At 36.6% G+C, this 18,752-nt stretch overlaps 4 protein-coding genes across 8 annotated transcripts; all 4 read right to left on the bottom strand.

Annotated features, from left to right (window-relative positions):
• Nucleotides 1-272: 272 nt before the first annotated feature.
• On the bottom strand, nt 273-955 carry LOC108374739 (uncharacterized). The gene is made up of 2 exons (XM_017630741.1): nt 647-955; nt 273-475 (listed from the first exon to the last, which is right to left on the bottom strand). The coding sequence occupies exons 1-2, from the start codon at nt 794-796 to the stop codon at nt 374-376; spliced, it is 252 nt and encodes an 83-aa protein (XP_017486230.1). The 5' UTR covers nt 797-955; the 3' UTR covers nt 273-373.
• A 1,270-nt stretch (nt 956-2,225) lies between these two features.
• On the bottom strand, nt 2,226-5,380 carry LOC108374737 (uncharacterized). 5 transcript variants are annotated; one of them, XM_017630739.1, is made up of 7 exons: nt 5,267-5,352; nt 4,194-4,560; nt 3,975-4,105; nt 3,606-3,729; nt 2,917-3,312; nt 2,519-2,856; nt 2,226-2,428 (listed from the first exon to the last, which is right to left on the bottom strand). In XM_017630739.1, exons 2-7 carry the CDS (start codon nt 4,347-4,349, stop codon nt 2,365-2,367), a joined length of 1,209 nt encoding a protein of 402 aa, XP_017486228.1. In that variant the 5' UTR covers nt 4,350-4,560; nt 5,267-5,352; the 3' UTR covers nt 2,226-2,364. The 5 variants fall into 5 exon arrangements, with proteins under 5 accessions (XP_017486228.1, XP_017486224.1, XP_017486225.1 ...); XM_017630735.1 differs by having other exon boundaries at nt 2,293-2,428; nt 5,338-5,380; XM_017630736.1 differs by lacking the exon at nt 5,267-5,352 and adding an exon at nt 5,354-5,369 and having other exon boundaries at nt 2,293-2,428.
• Nucleotides 5,381-8,682: 3,302 nt separating this feature from the next.
• LOC108374736 (transmembrane protein 135-like) lies at nt 8,683-15,021 on the bottom strand. The gene is made up of 6 exons (XM_017630734.1): nt 14,794-15,021; nt 14,596-14,726; nt 12,941-13,067; nt 10,354-10,797; nt 9,929-10,263; nt 8,683-8,888 (listed from the first exon to the last, which is right to left on the bottom strand). The coding sequence occupies exons 1-6, from the start codon at nt 14,944-14,946 to the stop codon at nt 8,825-8,827; spliced, it is 1,254 nt and encodes a 417-aa protein (XP_017486223.1). The 5' UTR covers nt 14,947-15,021; the 3' UTR covers nt 8,683-8,824.
• Nucleotides 15,022-16,873: 1,852 nt separating this feature from the next.
• Nucleotides 16,874-18,746, bottom strand: LOC108374735 (heat shock 70 kDa protein cognate 2-like). Its single transcript, XM_017630733.1, has 2 exons — nt 18,583-18,746; nt 16,874-17,329 (listed from the first exon to the last, which is right to left on the bottom strand). Exons 1-2 carry the CDS (start codon nt 18,682-18,684, stop codon nt 17,069-17,071), a joined length of 363 nt encoding a protein of 120 aa, XP_017486222.1. The 5' UTR covers nt 18,685-18,746; the 3' UTR covers nt 16,874-17,068.
• Nucleotides 18,747-18,752: the final 6 nt, after the last annotated feature.

Here is an 18,752-nt window from a genome sequence, read left to right as displayed (position 1 = left end):
GCCACTCGAATAAGTGCACATACTATTATGTTGCATATCATTATAGAAATATGTACTGTAATAAACCCAATAAAAACCACGTACTATAGAACGATTTCATTGGGTGATTTAGAATTTAGGTTTTGAAACCTATGTATCAGTTAAATTTTATGTGTAAGTAAGATTATGTATTTAAGTCTCGTATTGGGTGTACACGAAAAATTTTTCAATAAAGTATCTCTAATCCAATTTTACGGATTTTTCACTAGCTTATGCAATCATTAAGATATACACATTATTAAAAGGGGGTAAACACATAATCTATATTCTTCGAAGCGTTATATACAAGTTACTTTAACACATTTCAACTACCAGCACAACGAAGAAGATGCTTTCATTTTACGGCAGCTGTTGCTGTTGCGGGTTTGCTTGTATTTTCGACACTTTGCTCACTACCGGTTAGACCTTGCACTCGACTCCAGCAGTATTTAGCAAACTACAAGCGCCAAAAGTTAGAAAAATAAATATATACACGCAGGTTCTGCGATGCACTTCCGAGTGAATTGCATCCAAAGCCACATTAAATTCAAATTGAATGGGAGTTGAAATTCACTTGGAAGTGAATTGCAGAACCTGCTAGATAATCCTTCTCATTTGTATAATTTACCGTCACAACAGGCAGGTCAATTTCCTCGTCGGCGGCAACCAGCGTGCGATTTTTCTGCATCAAGTTCCAGGCATAATGAATACCAATTATAGATGGAATCATTACAATTGCAACGGAATTGCGTCGCAGAAAGGTCTGGGTCTTCTTCATTGTCGTTACCTAATATTTCTTAATTATTAAAACAAGATTTCTAGCAAAACAAATTTTTTTCGCTAGTAATAAGCTGGCCTGGCCAATGCAAATTCACAAATTCGCTTGCAGCTGGGCCCAGAAAGGAAACCAAAACAAAATAATGACAGTAGCTGTGTTTAGCGAGCAACAAAAGAGTTGCCAGATGGATCAAAAGGAAATCAAGAATTTGTAACTAAGGAAACGGAAATGCACTAGCGGAAAATGTTTGTATTTTACCCGCTATATACGTTTACCGGGATTATACAACCGGAACTAACCAGATTTATCTGGCTAAAGCTGAAATTAGTCAAGAACGTAAACCTACCGGTACGTAAACGCGAGTCAGCTAACACGATGTGTCTTACCAGAGCGCCAATGTAAATGAAACCTCAACACCGCAGAATTTTTCTGTAGTTGTAGCCCGTAGCGCAGAAATCACCGGGATTTAGATGGATATAGATGGTTGTTGTTGTTGTTGTAGCAGCAGTGCTCAACCCCCCAGATTTTTCATGTGTCGTCGTCTTCATCCTCCGACTCTGTGAGCCTGAGGCCGAGAAAGCGGGCTGCGTCGATAGGCGCGGTCCAGAGCGCTTCTGGTGTCAGGGTCGTAGGGTTGGAGGTGCACGTGAAGAGGTGCTGGGTGTCGTGAGGACCTTGCCCACATGCAGGGCATGTGTTTGCCACTTGTGTGTTCAGCCGAGAGAGGTAGCTGTTGAGTCGGTGACACCACCCAGAACGGAGTTGTGCTAGGGTGCACCTGGTCTCTCTCGGCAGCTCTATTTCTTCTGGGTCTATGGGCGGCGGTCGACCGCCCAAGACGATGTTGTCATTACGCGTACTGAGGCTCGTTCTGACCGCATCGCTGTGTAGGCTGTTGAGCGCCGCTCTGTATGTTGCTGCGTCGAATGGATGGTCTACGTACGGCTCAATGTCCGCTTTCCAGTCATGCAGGTGTCGTCTCACGTGTCGTGGGGGCGGTTCGTTACGAAGCATGGATATAGATGGTTGCCAGTTTTGCAGATGGTAAAAAAGTTATATGTTCCTATTCAAAACACGTTTAAAATATTTGAAATTTACTATTGAATTAGGTTTTTTGTTGAAAACCAAGTAGTTTATTATAGCACGAAAAATTTTAGTTGAAAAGGTAAGTTTATGAAAAGGCATTGATGAGTGGCAACACTGTAGTAAGCAACACTGAGGGCTCCAGTAATCAACAAAGTTCTGCGTATACAGACTGCGTTTAAGTATACGTTCTGCATTCTTTTCTAATTTCAGCTTAAACACTATCACTTCAGCAACGTTTCCTTAAACCGTTTTATGAAAAGAGTTGGTATTGGAAAATTAATAAACTTGTTAGTGATCGATTTGTATTTACAAAAAAAAAAAATACTATCAATTAGTTCCATTTCTTTATTCACTTTGAAAAATGGAGGCGTTTACATTGCGATTAAACAACATTAAAATTCAATAAAATTTTGACGAGTTCATTCCAGAAAAGCTGGATTTGGTTGAAAATCACCATTATAAAAACAGTAAAAACATTTAAATTAAAACCGCACTTTTTCATGTTCAGTAAACAAATTTAACAGATGTTGATATATGCGTTCAAATCTGAAATTAAAAAAGATTAGACAAACGAATTTCAAACATTTTTCACTAGCAAACTAAAATTTCAATATCCATTACATAGTTCTTATTCACCTGTTATCAGTTATGCCACGAAAAAATCCTTTCGCTAATTTGGACATAGCTTCGTGTTTGAAGACATAACTGTGCGCCAAATAGGCAATATTTAATTGTATCATCAACTTGGCGAACGGAACTCTTTTGAGGAACGCAAACAGTCTACCTTCAGGTTGTTTATTATGTTGATTACAATAAAATTGCCAAGCCGCTTGAGTAGCTACCACAAGAGCCAGCACGCTGAATGTTATCTTGCCCAGAAAGAAGTATGAAAGGCCGCCCAAACCAGCTGCTAGCAGATGTTGTGGTGTACCATAAGTTGAGTTTGAATAGCGAGTTAGCACACAGCTGGATAGCTGCAAAACACATGTGTTTGAATTATTGAAACTAATGTATATAACGGGTTACATACTTACTCTATATATTCCCACATAGGACAGAAAAAATTTAGTCATATTGAAACGTATAATTTTCAGTTCTTCGAAACTTCGTGGTGGTCTTCCCTTGGTGATAGTGCTTAACAAATCTAACGGCACGCCATACAACAAATACTTTCTCATGCCTTCCAGAATGAAATGACAACATGTTTTCCCTTCATGTATGCAAGTTCCGGCTTTTTTGAGATCTTCATAGTTCTCTGATTTCTTTTGTTGTGCTCCAGTAGTGATGGGATTAATAAACCAAAATCCATTAAAGTCCTTGCGCCGTTTTGTATGCAATATTATGGCGCTGGAGAACATAAATATGAGAGTTTGGATTGGTAGCGAGTGGGTGACTATGCTGTTTCGATCACGCAACCAGGTTTCGAGTGCCTGCAAACGGGAATTTTTCATTATTACAATTTGTTAATATTCAAGCCCATTTTTAATAAAAAAAAAAATGGTTTAACATTCAAAATAACCAACATGCATGAACTGTATTTGCAAATATATAAAATATTTTTTAGTTTGAGCTAGCCTGGTCGTCAACTCATTTGCACTTTTATTTACATTTCATTACTTTTATTACGGTTATAAACTTATAAAGTAATAGTGACTTAAACATGTTAAGCTCCAGTTTAAAAGTACGCCCTTTCGTTCTGTTTTTGATTACAAATAAATCTTACCGCTTGCGTTGTAGCAGTGCTGAAGAGACGCACGGTGCGTACGGGGAAGAACCAGGTCAACTGAAATGCTAAATATGCTGGTAGGCATGTGGCGGTATACAAGTAATATCTCCCAAGCACATTTCTGCATATACATATGTAAATATACATACATTTTATTTTTTTATGTTTAATATTTAATATTTGAATTTTAAATCTAAATCTAATTCTATGAATGTTAAATCTTTTTTATAATACAAGTCTAACAGACTGTAAAAAATAAATAAATTACTATATACGTAATTTGCATGCAATAGAAATGTATTGTTTGAACGGTTTTGCATATAAACTTTAATACTTGAACAGCTTTTGAGTTTTTATTTTACTTACCGCAGCAAGCAGATAGCAGAAAAGGTTAAAGCGCAACCTGAAGCACTCCATAGCGACGATTCCAAGTAGTGACGAAAAATATTTAAAAGCGTTTGCTTATTCAAACTCTTCGGTCTAAGCACTAGCGGTGACTGTGAATTAGAATATTTAAATATTAGTATTTTAAAGAACAGCAATTCAAAAGCTTCATCATTAAATACCACCGCATTCTCAACTTACAATAGCCAAGGGTAGAAAATACCTCAAGCTCCCCATCGAACAACGATACCAATTCCACCACAACATTTGTTTGCATGTTTGACCTTTATGCAGCAATATTTCCGAGCATGCTAGACGATTGTACGGCGGTTCGAAGAATACACTCATTACGGCCATATTGCTTAATAAAGCTTTGTTATTTATTAGACGACAGGCTTGTAAATAATCACAACAGACATTCGATGCGTACGAAAAGGAACTGATCGAGCTAATGCAAGCGACACACAAGTAAGCTAGCGAAATACCTACTTGTTGCAAGCCGAAGGTCAGTCAGCTCCCATGGAATCCATTAGCTTAAAATGCGCGCATTAAAAATGGCTATTGCACCCTAAAAAATTGCGTTGCGTTTGAATTATGAGAAATATGTATGCAGCTTCGGACAGTAAGTATTTATTTACATACATGTACACTCATATGTAAGTACATACATACATATATGCATGCGAAAATTTGTTTATTTTCTTTTTTTTTTTCAGTGAGAAACTGGCCTGTGTAAAGAAAATTTCCAAACCCACTACAAAGTTACACGTAATAGTTGTGTGTTTGTTCAGAATTTCGAGCTGAGAGACGTTGTTTGTGTATATGTATATGCAAATGTTTTGTTTTTCATTCAAACAAACGACGTCAGATGGCAGAAGAACACTATGTAAGTTTACAATTTGCACTTAAGCCTTTCAGCGGGTGATTGAAGGCATATCGCGGTTGTAATAGAGCCACACATATGTATGTATAGCTTTTGTCATTAAGGGGAAATGCGAAAGAAATAAATTAAACAAATCTCGAGTATTTAAGGTTAACAATCTGGGCTATCGCTGAATCCATCGTAGTCCGATTTTCGTGTAAGCTTCGAAAATGCAAAATGGTTTGCAAAAAATAAAAAAAAAATAAAAAACTCAACGCCAATTTTTATAAGTTGCATTTGTTATACAAACAAGTAATTTTTAAGCAAAAAACCGACGGCAATTCTTATACACAAATTTAAGATTACCGTTAATTTCTTCATCATCTAATGATCGGATGTAAACAACACTTACTTGGGACCAACCTGAAAACACTACCGATAGAAAAAGAATTATCGAAATCGAATATATTGCATTTTTCTTACATCACGCACTTCGCACCACGACTCGACTGCTATTTTTTAAATTTGAAAAAAAGGTTATGAAAAATAATGCCTTTTTTAATAGCAAGAGAAACGATCACATTTCATTCCTCAGCATGATCAATTTGTGACTGCCCTACTTTACGTTTTTATATTCTTAATAAATCACTTCAAGCATAAGGATTAGTCATTTGCGAGTCTTTTTTAAGCGCGGAAGCGATTAATCAATTTTTTATCATCAAAGGTGACCGAAAAAGACTCAGTAGGGCAAATTTTATTAAAGTAATCATCCGAATGCTATGTGGGTTCCTATTATTTTACAAGTTTTGTTTGAAGATACAAAGTAATTGGAAGAAAGGAAGACTATTAAAGTAAATGCGCTGCAAACCATTTTTTTTTCAGAGTATTCTGAATTCTAGAGAAATTTTAAAGATTTGTAAAGATCTCATCCGATCACATTCGATTCGAGAATTTTCTTTATTTTTTTGTAAAAAAATATCTGTACGATTTCGTGTCAACCACTTCATATAAATTTCTTTGAAGACTCGTAAAAATCGCTACAGAAATGAGATACTCCTAAAGATTTCGTTAAGATTTCGGAGACTTTAGCTTGCAGGGTAAAAACGAAAGGAAGGCGCCTCAAGCGTGTTATAAAGCGCATATAATTGAACTAAAATATATACATATCGCCATCAGTGCCATATAGGGGGTTCCCAAACATGGAATCTGTAGAAGAAAAGAAAAAACAGAAAACGTTTTCTTATAAAAAAAAAAAACTGTCCAAAATGGAACCGGTTAAGGAGTAGTTGCAAAGTGATGCACTAGGCGACAATTGCCACCGCCATTGACATCGCCGTGTAAAACTAGACAGTTGAAAGCATTGCTTGGGTATTGAGCTAGAACTAGTACTGTCGGAAAAAGGTCTAGTTCTACGCTAGTTCTGAGCTAATCAGATTTTCTGCAGGGTAATTGCGTCTCGGCCATGCTGTTGCTTTTCTTTGTGTGCAACTTAAACCGACTGCCGACCGCAGACCAAAATTAATTTCACGGAACCCCGGTGACTTTTCTACGGAACCCACTTTAGGAAGCTCTGCCATAACCATAAATGATGACTTTAAAACCAAAAGCTGTTCTAAGTATGCTACTAATTCTCCTTTTTTCAACATTGAATTGAATCTCAGTCAGTGTTGCCAGAGAAAGTTCAATAATAATCTGAGCTAAAAAATCTTCAGCAAAAAACCGTGTTTATACGTATACGGCGGTCGCTGGGGTATAGTGGTTAGCAGTGTGTGCTATCATTCCGCAGGGCCTGGATTCGAGCACGGTTCAACACAACATCAAAAATCAAAATAAAATAAAGTTTTTTCTAATAGCGGTCGCCCCTTGGGCAGGCAATGGCAAATCTCCGATCGTCAAGGTGCACCGTACAAATCGGAGGAGAAGCTTGGCCAGAGACTAACATATAAAACAATTATTTTAAAAATGCAGTCCAATGTGGAATAACAATATGGGTACGAAATGAAGGAACAAAAGTTCTGTAGAATTTAAAAAATTAAAGTTTTTCGATTCGCCAGGAGGAATGGGTACTGAAACTGCCCTTTCAATCAGTATAGTTTTGCTCAAGCAACAAGAGTTTACGGGGTGTGCATAACTCAGTGGTTAGCGCTTCTAACTTTGCACATCGCTAATGTGGGTTGGATCCCTGCTGAAGTCTCGAATAATAAATCTGATGAGGGAATGTCGTGATCTCCGAAATGGCAGCTTAACTTCTACCGCTTAGACTTTGTTGTTTTTTCCCATTTTTCCTAAGAAATAATTTCGTGGCACAAAGCTCAATAACAATATTGAAAATTTTACTTGTTCTTTCATATGCTGCATTCAATTATACAGCAAGGATATCATTAAACAGTGAAAAATTGTTACCTAAACTTTAAAAACATTAAATCACAAAAATCTTCCTCTTGAAAATATTTTCTGTGTAAAAATGAATAAGTTAATAGGATTTTAAGAAAAATTTCGGGTGTGCAGTTTTGTAGGCCATTCAATTTTAGTACAATATATATATCGAGGACGTCACAAATAAATACTTACCGCTGTCGGAGCCGTAAATTATCAAATCCGTTTTTTTGTTCCATGCGCTCAATGTGCTTCCATATTTTCAGGCAGATGTACGTAAATTTTCAATATATATTGCAGGGGACGGCTCCCCAATAGATATTAAATTTGCCTTGAATTGATTGATTGATATATACTGTGTTTTGGAGCTGTAAGGTTTTATCAGTGCGCTTGCTTAACATTCGCCTTCGAAAAAGCTCCGCATTGATTATTGCGAATACGAATGTTAAAATTAATGCGGAAGCTCCGCGGTTGCGAATGCGAATGCGAATATTCGCAACAACCCTGGTATCGAAAATTTTTTTACAAAGCAAGATTCCCCTTACATATTTAGTTCGTTTGGTCATAAAAATATATTCTGATTTCAAAGTATGATAATGGACGAACGTTTTGGATACTGTGGCACGGTAACGTTCTATTTATTTAGAGGCTCGACTCCTGCATACCCAATCTCCTCCGCATGACACATACAACCCCTTCGCATGCCCGCTGAAACCACTCAACTAAAACATTTCTTCCTTTGGTCCATCTCCGTTGTATGTGGCCTGACATTGTGATGATGGAACCCAACTCCTTTTCTGTTAGCCAATTATAATAATTATTGTCGATCGTTTCGCCACATTGGACGAGTAGCAGCTCATAATGGACAATTCCTTTCAAATCCCTCCAAACCCTCGACATAACCTTGTTTTGCGGTCAGTTTGAATCAACCGTTTTTGACTTGGATGAATTTTAGGCAGGACTTTTCTTATATAGTATGTCTAATATAACGAAGTTCTGTCAAAGGAAAACAATTGTATTTTTTTTCGAAGGTTATGGAAGATTCTTTATTTCACAATTTCCGGAATTTCGCCAGTTTGTTATTTAAATATCTAGAAAACTGTCATAGTTACAGATATGATTCTAGCCTCGTCTTAAAGTTGATATCTAAGGCTATATGTATATCTGTGTAATTTTTTTGCAAATTATACTCAAAGTTATGTTGAACAATTTTAATTTAATTAAAACGTATTTTTAATTTACAGTTTTCAAGAAACAATTTTTCCTATTTTTTTGTTCTTAAAAAAATACCTTGAAAATTTTAGGAATTTTTAAATCGGGAAATTGTGAAATTGTTAACTTTCGAAAACAAAATATAATTTCTTTTTTTGGCAGGAAAAGATAAGTTCTGACCAAACTTCATACAAAAAATAAATAATGACCGATTGCAACCATTGGTCGATTTGACCCATCTAAATGGATGCTCTAGAGGAATTTCTGCACCAAGAGAAAATTTTGGGAAAAATGTCGCGGTTAGGCCTCGATATGTGCTCTAATTACAAGTTTCAGTTTTTATTTCTTTAGTTTTATTAAAAAATATTTATTTTGAGTTTGTTTAGTGTTCAGCATTTTTAAGTTGTTTCCCGAATATCTCTATGTTTTGATATAGATTTCTCGCACTGAAACGAAAAACGTGAGAATGATTAAATGCGAAATAAACATAAGCAATTTAGCGAGTATAAAAAGGCGTGAGTACCAGACACGAACAAAGTATTGGGCGATTTAGTTACATAAATAAATAGGCTAGGCAGTACACGACTTGTTCATAATCACTTTTGTAACTACTTTCGAACTACCCCAAACTGATCCCCAACTAGGCCCAAAATTGTTCTGAAGTAATTCTGAAAAAGTGATGAGCCCCAAATAGATCTCGAACAAGTCTTCAAACGGTCCAAAAATGATCACGAATTAGTCCTTAAGTAGTTCTGAAATAGTCGTTAGGTAGTTGTGAAATAGTCATAAACCAGCCCCGCAATAATTCTGAACTAGTTGCGAAATGAACCCGAAACGGTCTCGAATAGATCCTGAACTAGTCAGGAAATAGTCCTGAAAGTTTTGAAACGGTATCGAAGTGGTGCCTAATTAGTCTCAAAATGATACGAAACTAGTTCAAAAATTGCTTTAAAGTAGACTTGAACTAGTCCCAAAATTGACCTGAACTAGGCCCCAAAATAGTCCTGTCTAGTCCCGAAATGGTTTTGAATAGGTCCAGAAACGAACCCGAATTCGTCCAAAACTAGTCGTGAACTAATTACAAAATGGTCTCGAACCAGGCCCAAAATGATCCCGAACTAGTCCCAAAATAGCCCCGAAATGGTTCTGAATAGGTCCAAAAGAGGACCCGAAATGGTCAAAAACTAGCCATAAACTATTGCGAAAATTTTCATTTGAAGCAGGTACAAATTTTATGCTGGGTTACAGATTAAACACGTAAAAAATTGTGTGCTGGGTTAACGAAAATTTTACCCATACATAGAGCTAAGATGTTTACACATCAAAAATTAAATTTAAAACTTTTTTTTCCATGCTTGCATGTTCAATTAATTGTGGCTCCAATACATTCTGTAATACTTAAAATCAAACAACTATACACACTCATAAAATACTGCTACAACTATAATCGCTCTCCGCTCTGAAATTATACATTTTAAATACTTACTAATTGTTTGTGAGTCCATTGATAATCGTTTCGCCGAGACTGCTTATGTATTCTTTGCGAAAGCAATAGGTATGCACTAAGTATGCCAGTGCCAGTGGGAAGAGCATTTTGTTGTACGACAACCTTTTGACCCACTCAAAGGTGTCACCGTAGCGCTCGGCGCTGAGGTGCGCCTTGAAATGCTGCCAACTTATTTGTATGCCCAACACCAAGGCATAGCATAGCAGCGTCAATTTCGGATAGAAAATGAAACATGAGCCGCTTAGGAAGGCAGCCGCAGTGTGGTTTACTGTGGAGTCGCCACCATAGTTTTGATTGAAAAAGCAATGCAGCAGCTGGTATAATGCAAAGAAACGTATTAAGTGGAAATGTTTTAGTCATAAAAAAAAAATACAAAATACAAAAAACTTAAACTTAAAACTTACCCTATAAATGGCTATGTACGAAGTGAGTAGCGCGCAAGAACGTATTTTAAAGGTGCTCAGCTTGGCGATTGCTTTAGCTGTGAAACCTCTTCCATCCGTTGTCACCTTGCTCATCAACATTTTAAGGATATCCAAGGTAAGTCCAATGATCATGTAATTCCGCATGCCTTGGAGGGCATAGGGAATGCAGGACTTGCTGCTGTGACTACACAATTTGTGCTGTGAGTTGCCGTTTTTCTCTTCAGTCGATTCCTCGTTTTCTGCAGACGTTTTTTCTCGACAGGGTGTAGGTTCCAGCAACCAAAATCCTTTGTAAGTTTTTGCTCGCTTGGCATTCATTATCAATCCACTACAGCACATGAATATAAATGTGCGAAGCAGTGCGGAATTGGCGATTAATTTGGTGATGACAGTTTTCTGTTGAAGCACAAACGATTCGATGGTCTGGTGATGCAATTGTCAGAGAAATACATAAACTATGTTAGAAGCTTGACTTATTATTCGTTAGACAAATATTACGGCTTAATAAAATAGTTTTCTTTATCCCAATCAGGACAAACAGTTTGTAAAAATTTTTCCATAGAAGTTCGATATATTGTACCAATCGTGTGACTACAAAAAAAGGGATCGTCCAATACAGCACAAAGTAAGTAATACAATCGAAAGCTAAAGGGCTGTCAGTATGCTGACCGTATTATTGATGTCTCTGTCGTAGTGGCTACTCAAAACTGCCTAGATCGGTTTGAGTTTTTCAATAGGGACAAAGGTGTTAGCTGAGTGGGGGGTTTGCGAAGAGATACCTCGAGTCGTGGGGTGTGTCTCCTGATGCAGGGCACTCGTTGGCCACATCTGCATCTAATCAGCTTAGGTACGAGTTTAACCTGCTGCAGTAGCCAGAGCGAAATTGGGTTCTTGTGATTATAGTCTCCCGAGGCAGACGAGGCTCTGTCTCATCTACGTCGGGAGGTTGTGTTCTCAAAACGGCATTCATAGGTCCAGTGTCTGGGTAGGTCAATACTGACTACATGTGAATGCCATTTATGGCCTGTTGGTAAGCAGTCCGGTCCAGAGGTTGGTTTATAAGCCGCTGGACTTCTTCTGTCAACCAGACCAAAATAGGGACAAAATGGGTATGCCCTTTCACTCAATACAGACGAGGTGAGAACAGCAATAACGGGACCGATAGTATGTCGACTGTTGTATGCTTGCGGCGAGAGCTGGTTGTGCTTTGGCTTTGTGAATATATTCCCGAATGTTGGAATCCACTATACCCTGTCAAATTCACAAGAAACGAGATTGGTACTGTTTAAAGGACTAAATTCTTTCATGAATCAGCTGGTTGGTCCTTATCAGTACGGCTTCAGAAATGAAGATTTCGTCATTTAACCGAAATACAGTGTGCGCCCAATCCTGAAATGGAAACGGATAGTCGAGGTCATGAGGGTAGAAAAGGTGGTGAATCGTGGCGTTGATCCAGCAATCATATCTACTATCTATTTACGGCATTGAAGGTCTATCAGTTGTATCCATTGAGGGGAAGAACAAATAAGGGCTAGTTTGGCTGTGTAGTAGCGTTGAGCACCATCTTCAGCTCGATCCGAATTGGGAGAGACTCTCTTACCCGTTCGAAACCACACACGGGTTTAGACAATGTGACGACTAAGGCCGTCTAGTGCAGTATTTTTCAGCTTAGGTATTATGATAAGATATCCATCCCATGGCAACACCCGAATAAAAACTGCATAGTCATCGGCAGTTTTAATATTTGAACTTTGCCAGCTTTCTTCGATAATTATTACATATAATGTAGTCTGTATTACTGCCACGATAAGGGGCATTTAACTTGCCTAATTTNGGCTTTCTTCGATAATTATTACATATAATGTATGTAGTCTGTATTACTGCCACGATAAGGGGCATTTAACTTGCCTAATTTAATTTCAAATTAAGATTTAGCGTTATATTCCTTACATGCTAGATTCTACTCATATAAGTAGGCCTCTTCTATACCGAAGTTGAATACATGTATCTAGGTAGTAAACCAAAAATAATAAGGCCAGTTTCTCAATGTCTGGTTACCACTAACCACAAGCTATCGATTCCCTGTTGTATGTGATGGAGTCGATCACGTCGATAACGATGTTTAACTTGCAGTTAGTGTTAACCAGACATTGAGAAACTGGCCTTATTCTTTTTCCTCTCTAACCTTAGCTTTAGAAAGCAATTGGCTTTCTTAAAATATCAGACCTTTTACTCGATTTATTCAAACAAAATTAATAGTACAATGTCTGAAATTTTAAGAAAAATCAATTGCTTAGTTTTTATTCATAAGGCTCATGATTCTTTTGATTGAAAACAAAACCTTAAGCATGTTGTATGCTTTATCAAAAGTCTCCTGTAATGGTTTATAAATACCTATTAAATCAAAAAGCTTTTATACAAAACAAAACAAGAATACCTAACCAATTTAAAGCAAGTTGATTTTATTACACTACTGACTCAACGCTTGATATTTTACGTATTCTAAGTATTCATTTAGTTCTTTAATAGTATGCAATTATCTATACATACATACAAACATACTTACACACTGAAACACGGTAGTCTTAAAGAGGCGATGAACTCTTGGACTTGGTACGGCCCACATTGCAAAGCTGCCAATGAATGTAGGCCAAAAAACAAAGGTGTATTTGCCAAATTTTCCGAATATATGACTGTAATGATGTGGAAATTGGTTGCAATAAGAGCAGGGTTGCAATTCACAATTTAGTATTTACATATGTACGCGCTGTTTCACTTGAATAGGTACTTCGTTTTACTCCAGCAACCGAGCTTATGTGTGTACTTTTAGGGATCGGAGAAAATCACAGAATATTTAATAATTCATGGGTTCGGGACATTAGAGACGTGTTAATAAAATTAAACGGCTAGTTGAAGTGTGACTGCATCAAAATTGAATAACGGAAGTATTTTTGCACAGAACTTCTCTCTGCGTAGGCGGCCTTCGGGCNTTTAGAGACGTGTTAATAAAATTAAACGGCTAGTTGAAGTGTCACTACATCAAAATTGAATAAAGATGCTGGTGTTAATGTCACCACAAGAATAATGCTGAATTCAGCACTTGAGTTCACAAAAATTTTACAAACGTTCATCAAAAAATGTACATAGTGAAAAATGAGGACTGTGATTTTCTAGTACTGACATGTTTTGGAAGATGAATTCGAAAGTTTTGGTTCTTTCGGGCGAACATTTNGTGTTAATGTCACCACAAGAATAATGCTGAATTCAGCACTTGAGTTCACAAAAATTCTAAAAACGGTTACAAAAAAATGTACATAGTGAAGAATCAGGACTGAAATTTCCTAGTACTGATATGTTTTGGAAGATGAATTCGAAAGTTTTGGTTCTTTCGGGCGAACATTTTTATTTTTAATTTAATTGTTCATACGGATTTTATTGTTACGTTATACGAATGGAAGAACGCTTTTGACTTATCGAGAGGAGGAGAAGATTAGAATGATAAGAAACACACTAGACATTAGAAAGCAATTAGACTACGATTGATATCTAACCTTTCCCCTTTTGTAGAGAATGCTATAATTCTCGATAGATTCTCAAATCGTTCTCTAACCTAAATGTTTGTTGGGTAATATGACGAAAAATTTAAAATACAAACAGCTCGAAACGACATGTCTTTCACAGCTCGTGTACATATATTCTGGGCCATAATTGTTGCATTTTACACAGCAAAATAATGCCACCGAGTATACCAAAGGACCTATGAAAACGCGCGTATATAATGTTTATAGCTGGTTGTTTTGCGAAATTTTTAAGTCCCGCCATTCATATACATACATATCGTCACTACACACGAATAAAGGCGCGATAGTGTTTTGACGGCGAAAAAAGGCGCGTAAAAAAATTTTGCGAAAAAAGATGCCTTTGAAAAACTTCGGCGAAGTATGTTAAGAGTTTTTGACGCTAAAGTTTTTTCTGCGTCTTTTTTCGCCGTCAACTTTCGAGCTCGCGCCTTTGTTCGTGTCTAGTGACGATATGTACACATATAATAAATAAATATTTGGTATTATTTAAAATAAGTCCGCGAATAAAACAAACTATCAAAAACTTAAAAAATATGCAGGAAATTTTGCGATATTTTTACGATATCTACAAGGCGCATGGATTTGCAAGGAAACACTGTACCTATTCAATTGAAGCGGGCGGTGTATTTTTTAAACTTACCGCAGCCAACAAATCATCAACATTATCATCCAGCCGGTCGCTGTACCACTCACTACAGCTGCAATGTAGTAATTGAGCGTGGATTTGAGAATTCCCTTATTGAGCGAACGAATGTGCACAAGTAACGGTAACTGAAAAATATTTTTTATCTGAAATATACTAAATATTTACTTAGGTTATTTTATAACGCGCACTTACACCAATGACTGGAGCAAAATATTTCATATTCGATATTAGAAACTTGTAAGTGTTTAGTGCGACATTCATTTTACACGAACCATTATGCACAATATCGTTACAACATAAGCCTTTTTCAAGGTTATCCTTGAACAGTTTACTCAACACCACCATATTGTAGCGCCCGTTTTAAGCGAACAAAAAAAATCTCCGCTATAAATTTTTACTAAGTCTAGAAACCGAACTTGCCTAGGCCACAATGATATTGGAACTAAATAATTTCCGAAAGAAAGCAATGGCTATCAATTTAACCTTTATGTCAACAGCAGAAAAATTATACGTATGTATGTATGTACGTCAACAGCAGCATAATCGGGTATGCACATACCTATGTACATACATTTTGTGTGAGAAATGGCATTACTTTAATCTGCCAAAGTTTTTATTGGTATTTTCTGAATAAATATGTTTGTTTTAAATACATATTTATGTGAACAAAGTTTTGAGAAATATGTTATTTTACTGTATAAATAATGAGTTTCACAGACCACACTTTATGATCTTGGGTTTTAAATGTAGGTATATGCCAAATGGATTGTTTAGGTACAAAACTTGTAAAATGATGTGAGAAATGAGTTTAGAGAGAGAAAATTTACAAAAGTAAAAATGGAAGATGGCGAATGGCTCACTCCGCGACACCTTAGTGCACTGGATCCTGAGCAACAGCACGAATACATTCGCCTGAGGTTAGAAGATTTTAAATTTTTATTTTATTTTTTTTTTACATAAAAACATTGTCTATAATGTCAACTTTAAGTACCCAAATGGGCGTAATAGGCTACTTAGGCGTATGGACTCTAGATCGTTTAACGCTCGGGCAATATAATAAATAGACATTGAAATTTTATGAAATTGTATATTTTTGAAAGAGGAAAGTTGTGAAAAAAAAACAAAAACATTATGAATAAATCATATCACCTTTACTAAAGGGCTGAAATCACGAAAATCCCTTCAAGAAAATGGCAGAATTGAACTTTATTGGAAGTTCACATGGGAACTTCCTTCTTCAACTTAGTGTGAGAAACGGGTGAAACCTGAAATAGAAGTAGCAGCTACTATTAGTCGAATAACCAAAGTGTTATCTACGCGCAACGCCATTGAAGCAATGAACGGCGGTGCTTTAAGGATAATGGATGTTGCGAAGTGCGTGGTGTAGATTACATTTGTTGAGGATATCATGCAATTTCAAGTTAATCCGATATATAGTTTCCAAGATATAGCAAATTTGACCCGGGTATGTTGCTGTTAACATAAAGGTTAGTAAAATCCAGTATTTTCACATTTTTCCGTGCGCTTCGCTTTAGTTTTTAAATTACATAGGTGCAAGTACGGAGAATTTTAACGTCAGTAGGTTTGCTCAATTAAAAAAAAAAATTAAATTCTCAACTTTAGTATACAAGGCGTTCATACATTATACTATACACGTGTACTAAATGCAGCTAAAGCCACTCAAATATACTAAATATGTACATATTTATAAGCCTTTGAAAAGATACATATGTATGTATGTATGTAAATATGTATGTACATATAGTGCTTATCATAACTATAGGACACTCACGTCTTGACAAGATTTGACTACTTATTAATTAATTGGTTTTTTTTGTTTAAATTATTTTTTGTATAAAAGTATTGTTTATTTTTTAACAAAATCCGTATAAATCCAAGTTTCAATGCTTGTGGAATAAATATTTAAAAAAATTCAACAAACTTTCGTAACAATTTCGAGATTTCTTAAAAAGATTTTCAGTATGCAGTTTTGTAGCCCATTAATTTTTTAGTGCAAGTTTGAAGTAGCTGGGACTTGCCGTTGATTTTTGGCAATTTCAAAATATTTCTAAAAAATGTAATTGTAAAGCTAGAATTTTTTTTTCGAAATTTTGCGTGTGTTTGTTTTTTTTAAAGTAATTAAAATTGAAAAAAAAATAAAAAGTCAAATCTTGTCAATATGTGAGTGTTGTATAGTTATGACAAGCACTGTATGTATATAAGTTTCAATCGCCAAAGACTTGAAGAAATGAATCAACTCCAGTATTTGTTTGTGTGTACATATTTATGCATGCGATTCGTATTCAGCACAATTTTTTTTTTTTCAACAAATTCTGTACATACATAGGTCTATGCATAATTATCCAATTTAGAAAATGTAAAAATAAATATTTAAATTTAAAATTAACGTAAAATTAAGCGGAATTGAGAAAATGAAAATAGTATAAAATCGCTATGCCATGCAATTCTAATCGACTTCCTCCACAGTTGGTCCGCCAGCACGTCCACCTTGTGCGCCTTTTCCGGCTCCCGCATCGCCGCTACCAGCTCCATGCATTTTCGCCATTATTGGCCCGCATACACGTTGACATTCCTTTAGGCGATCGTCGAATTCATCTTTTTCGGCCAACGTATTGGCATCCAGCCAGGACATCTCCGAAGTACATTTATCGCGCACTGTTGCCTTATCGGAGTCAGTTAGGCGGCCAGCAGGTGAATCTTCAACAGCCTGAAAAGAAAATACAATGAAGTAGATATGTAGGCATTTTTATGTATGTATGTTGAACCTGGAATTATTAGTGAAAGGCGATACAACGCGATAAATATAAAATATGTATTATAACCTTTTAAATAGTAAGCCTAATGTCAACCCTACCTAACAATTTGATGCCCTTCTTACCGGATGTGTAACTAAAAAGCTTAACCCATATAAGGCCCTAAATAGTTACAAATAATTTCAACCAAACTTGGTTGTTCCACTCAGATAGGTAGGTAGATAAGTTAAGTAGTTGCCCAATGTACCTTATTTATGGAACTGTAACTGCGAAAAAAACTGTGTACTGAGTACGAAGTTTCGCAGGTGTCTGATAGTAGTCCTGAAGAACTTCTCAGGCAGGGCTGGTTAAATGGCGTTCAAATGATTCCACCTCGAAGCCGAAGGCCCTGATTTCTGTTTGGTTATCAGAGTAGTTGTTTACCTCACTTATCAACGTTACACGTTTCAGAACTCAGTTTACTGCTTCCTTAGTGGTAGCTACCTGCAAAATAATAAGTCTGGAAGTCGACCTCCACTCCAACCATCATTTGAGAGGGTTATCAGGGACAAAGTCGAAGTTTCCAAGAGTATGAGGTGGGTCAGCCAAGCACCTAAAGCCCCTAAGTCAGTCATAACGTTCTGTGCTAGAGGTGGAGTAGGCCTACCGTTTCACCCGCTCGAATTTCCTATATAGCGCAGTCTTTTTTTTTCTAGGTTATGGGCTTTTTAAAGTTGCAGGTTTTATTGGGAATGTCGGTAAAGGATTTTTTGAAACACCTTCCCAATACCGCCCACCCCGGAAATTTTGAAATTATTACCGTAGGTCCTGCGGGTTAGGCTGCAGTCTTCTGTAGGTCCGAGTGACACCTATGTCTCTTTCCAGGAGTCATCCAAATATTTTTGTGGGAGCACAACTAAATTAAAGTTTTAATTCAAACGGTAACAACATTCGTGTGTAAATATTAACCCTCTAGCAACTTATTCACAATTGTTGATGTGAGGAAAGGCCAATAAGCTTAAAAATGTTAGTGAAGACTGTTTCGTACGCATTTCTAAAAACTGCAGCCATAAAAGACATATTTCGAAAACAGGTAGCAGGCATTTATGGTACTAGGGACGACGTACAATAAGCAGTTCCACTACATGGCTTCCATTGGCCTACTTTTAAGTCATTAAACTAATACAACTAAAGTTTTCTTTCTACTCGAAATCAACCACATACATACCTGTTTACAACTGAATATGTAGCTCTCCAAAGAGTTTCGCGACTGTATGCGTTGCCTCTGTTTCTCATCCTCGTCCTTGTAACGTTCCGCATCCGAGAGCATTCTATCGATTTCTGCCTTTGACAGGCGTCCCTTATCATTGGTGATTGTGATCTTCTCCGATTTCCCAG

This window comes from Rhagoletis zephyria, unplaced genomic scaffold (assembly GCF_001687245.7).
Source record: "Rhagoletis zephyria isolate East Lansing unplaced genomic scaffold, Rhagoletis_zephyria_1.1 Rzeph_scaffold_08077, whole genome shotgun sequence".
NCBI classification, from domain to species: Eukaryota; Metazoa; Arthropoda; class Insecta; order Diptera; family Tephritidae; genus Rhagoletis; species Rhagoletis zephyria.
This window is presented reverse-complemented; position numbering and strand designations above follow the sequence as displayed.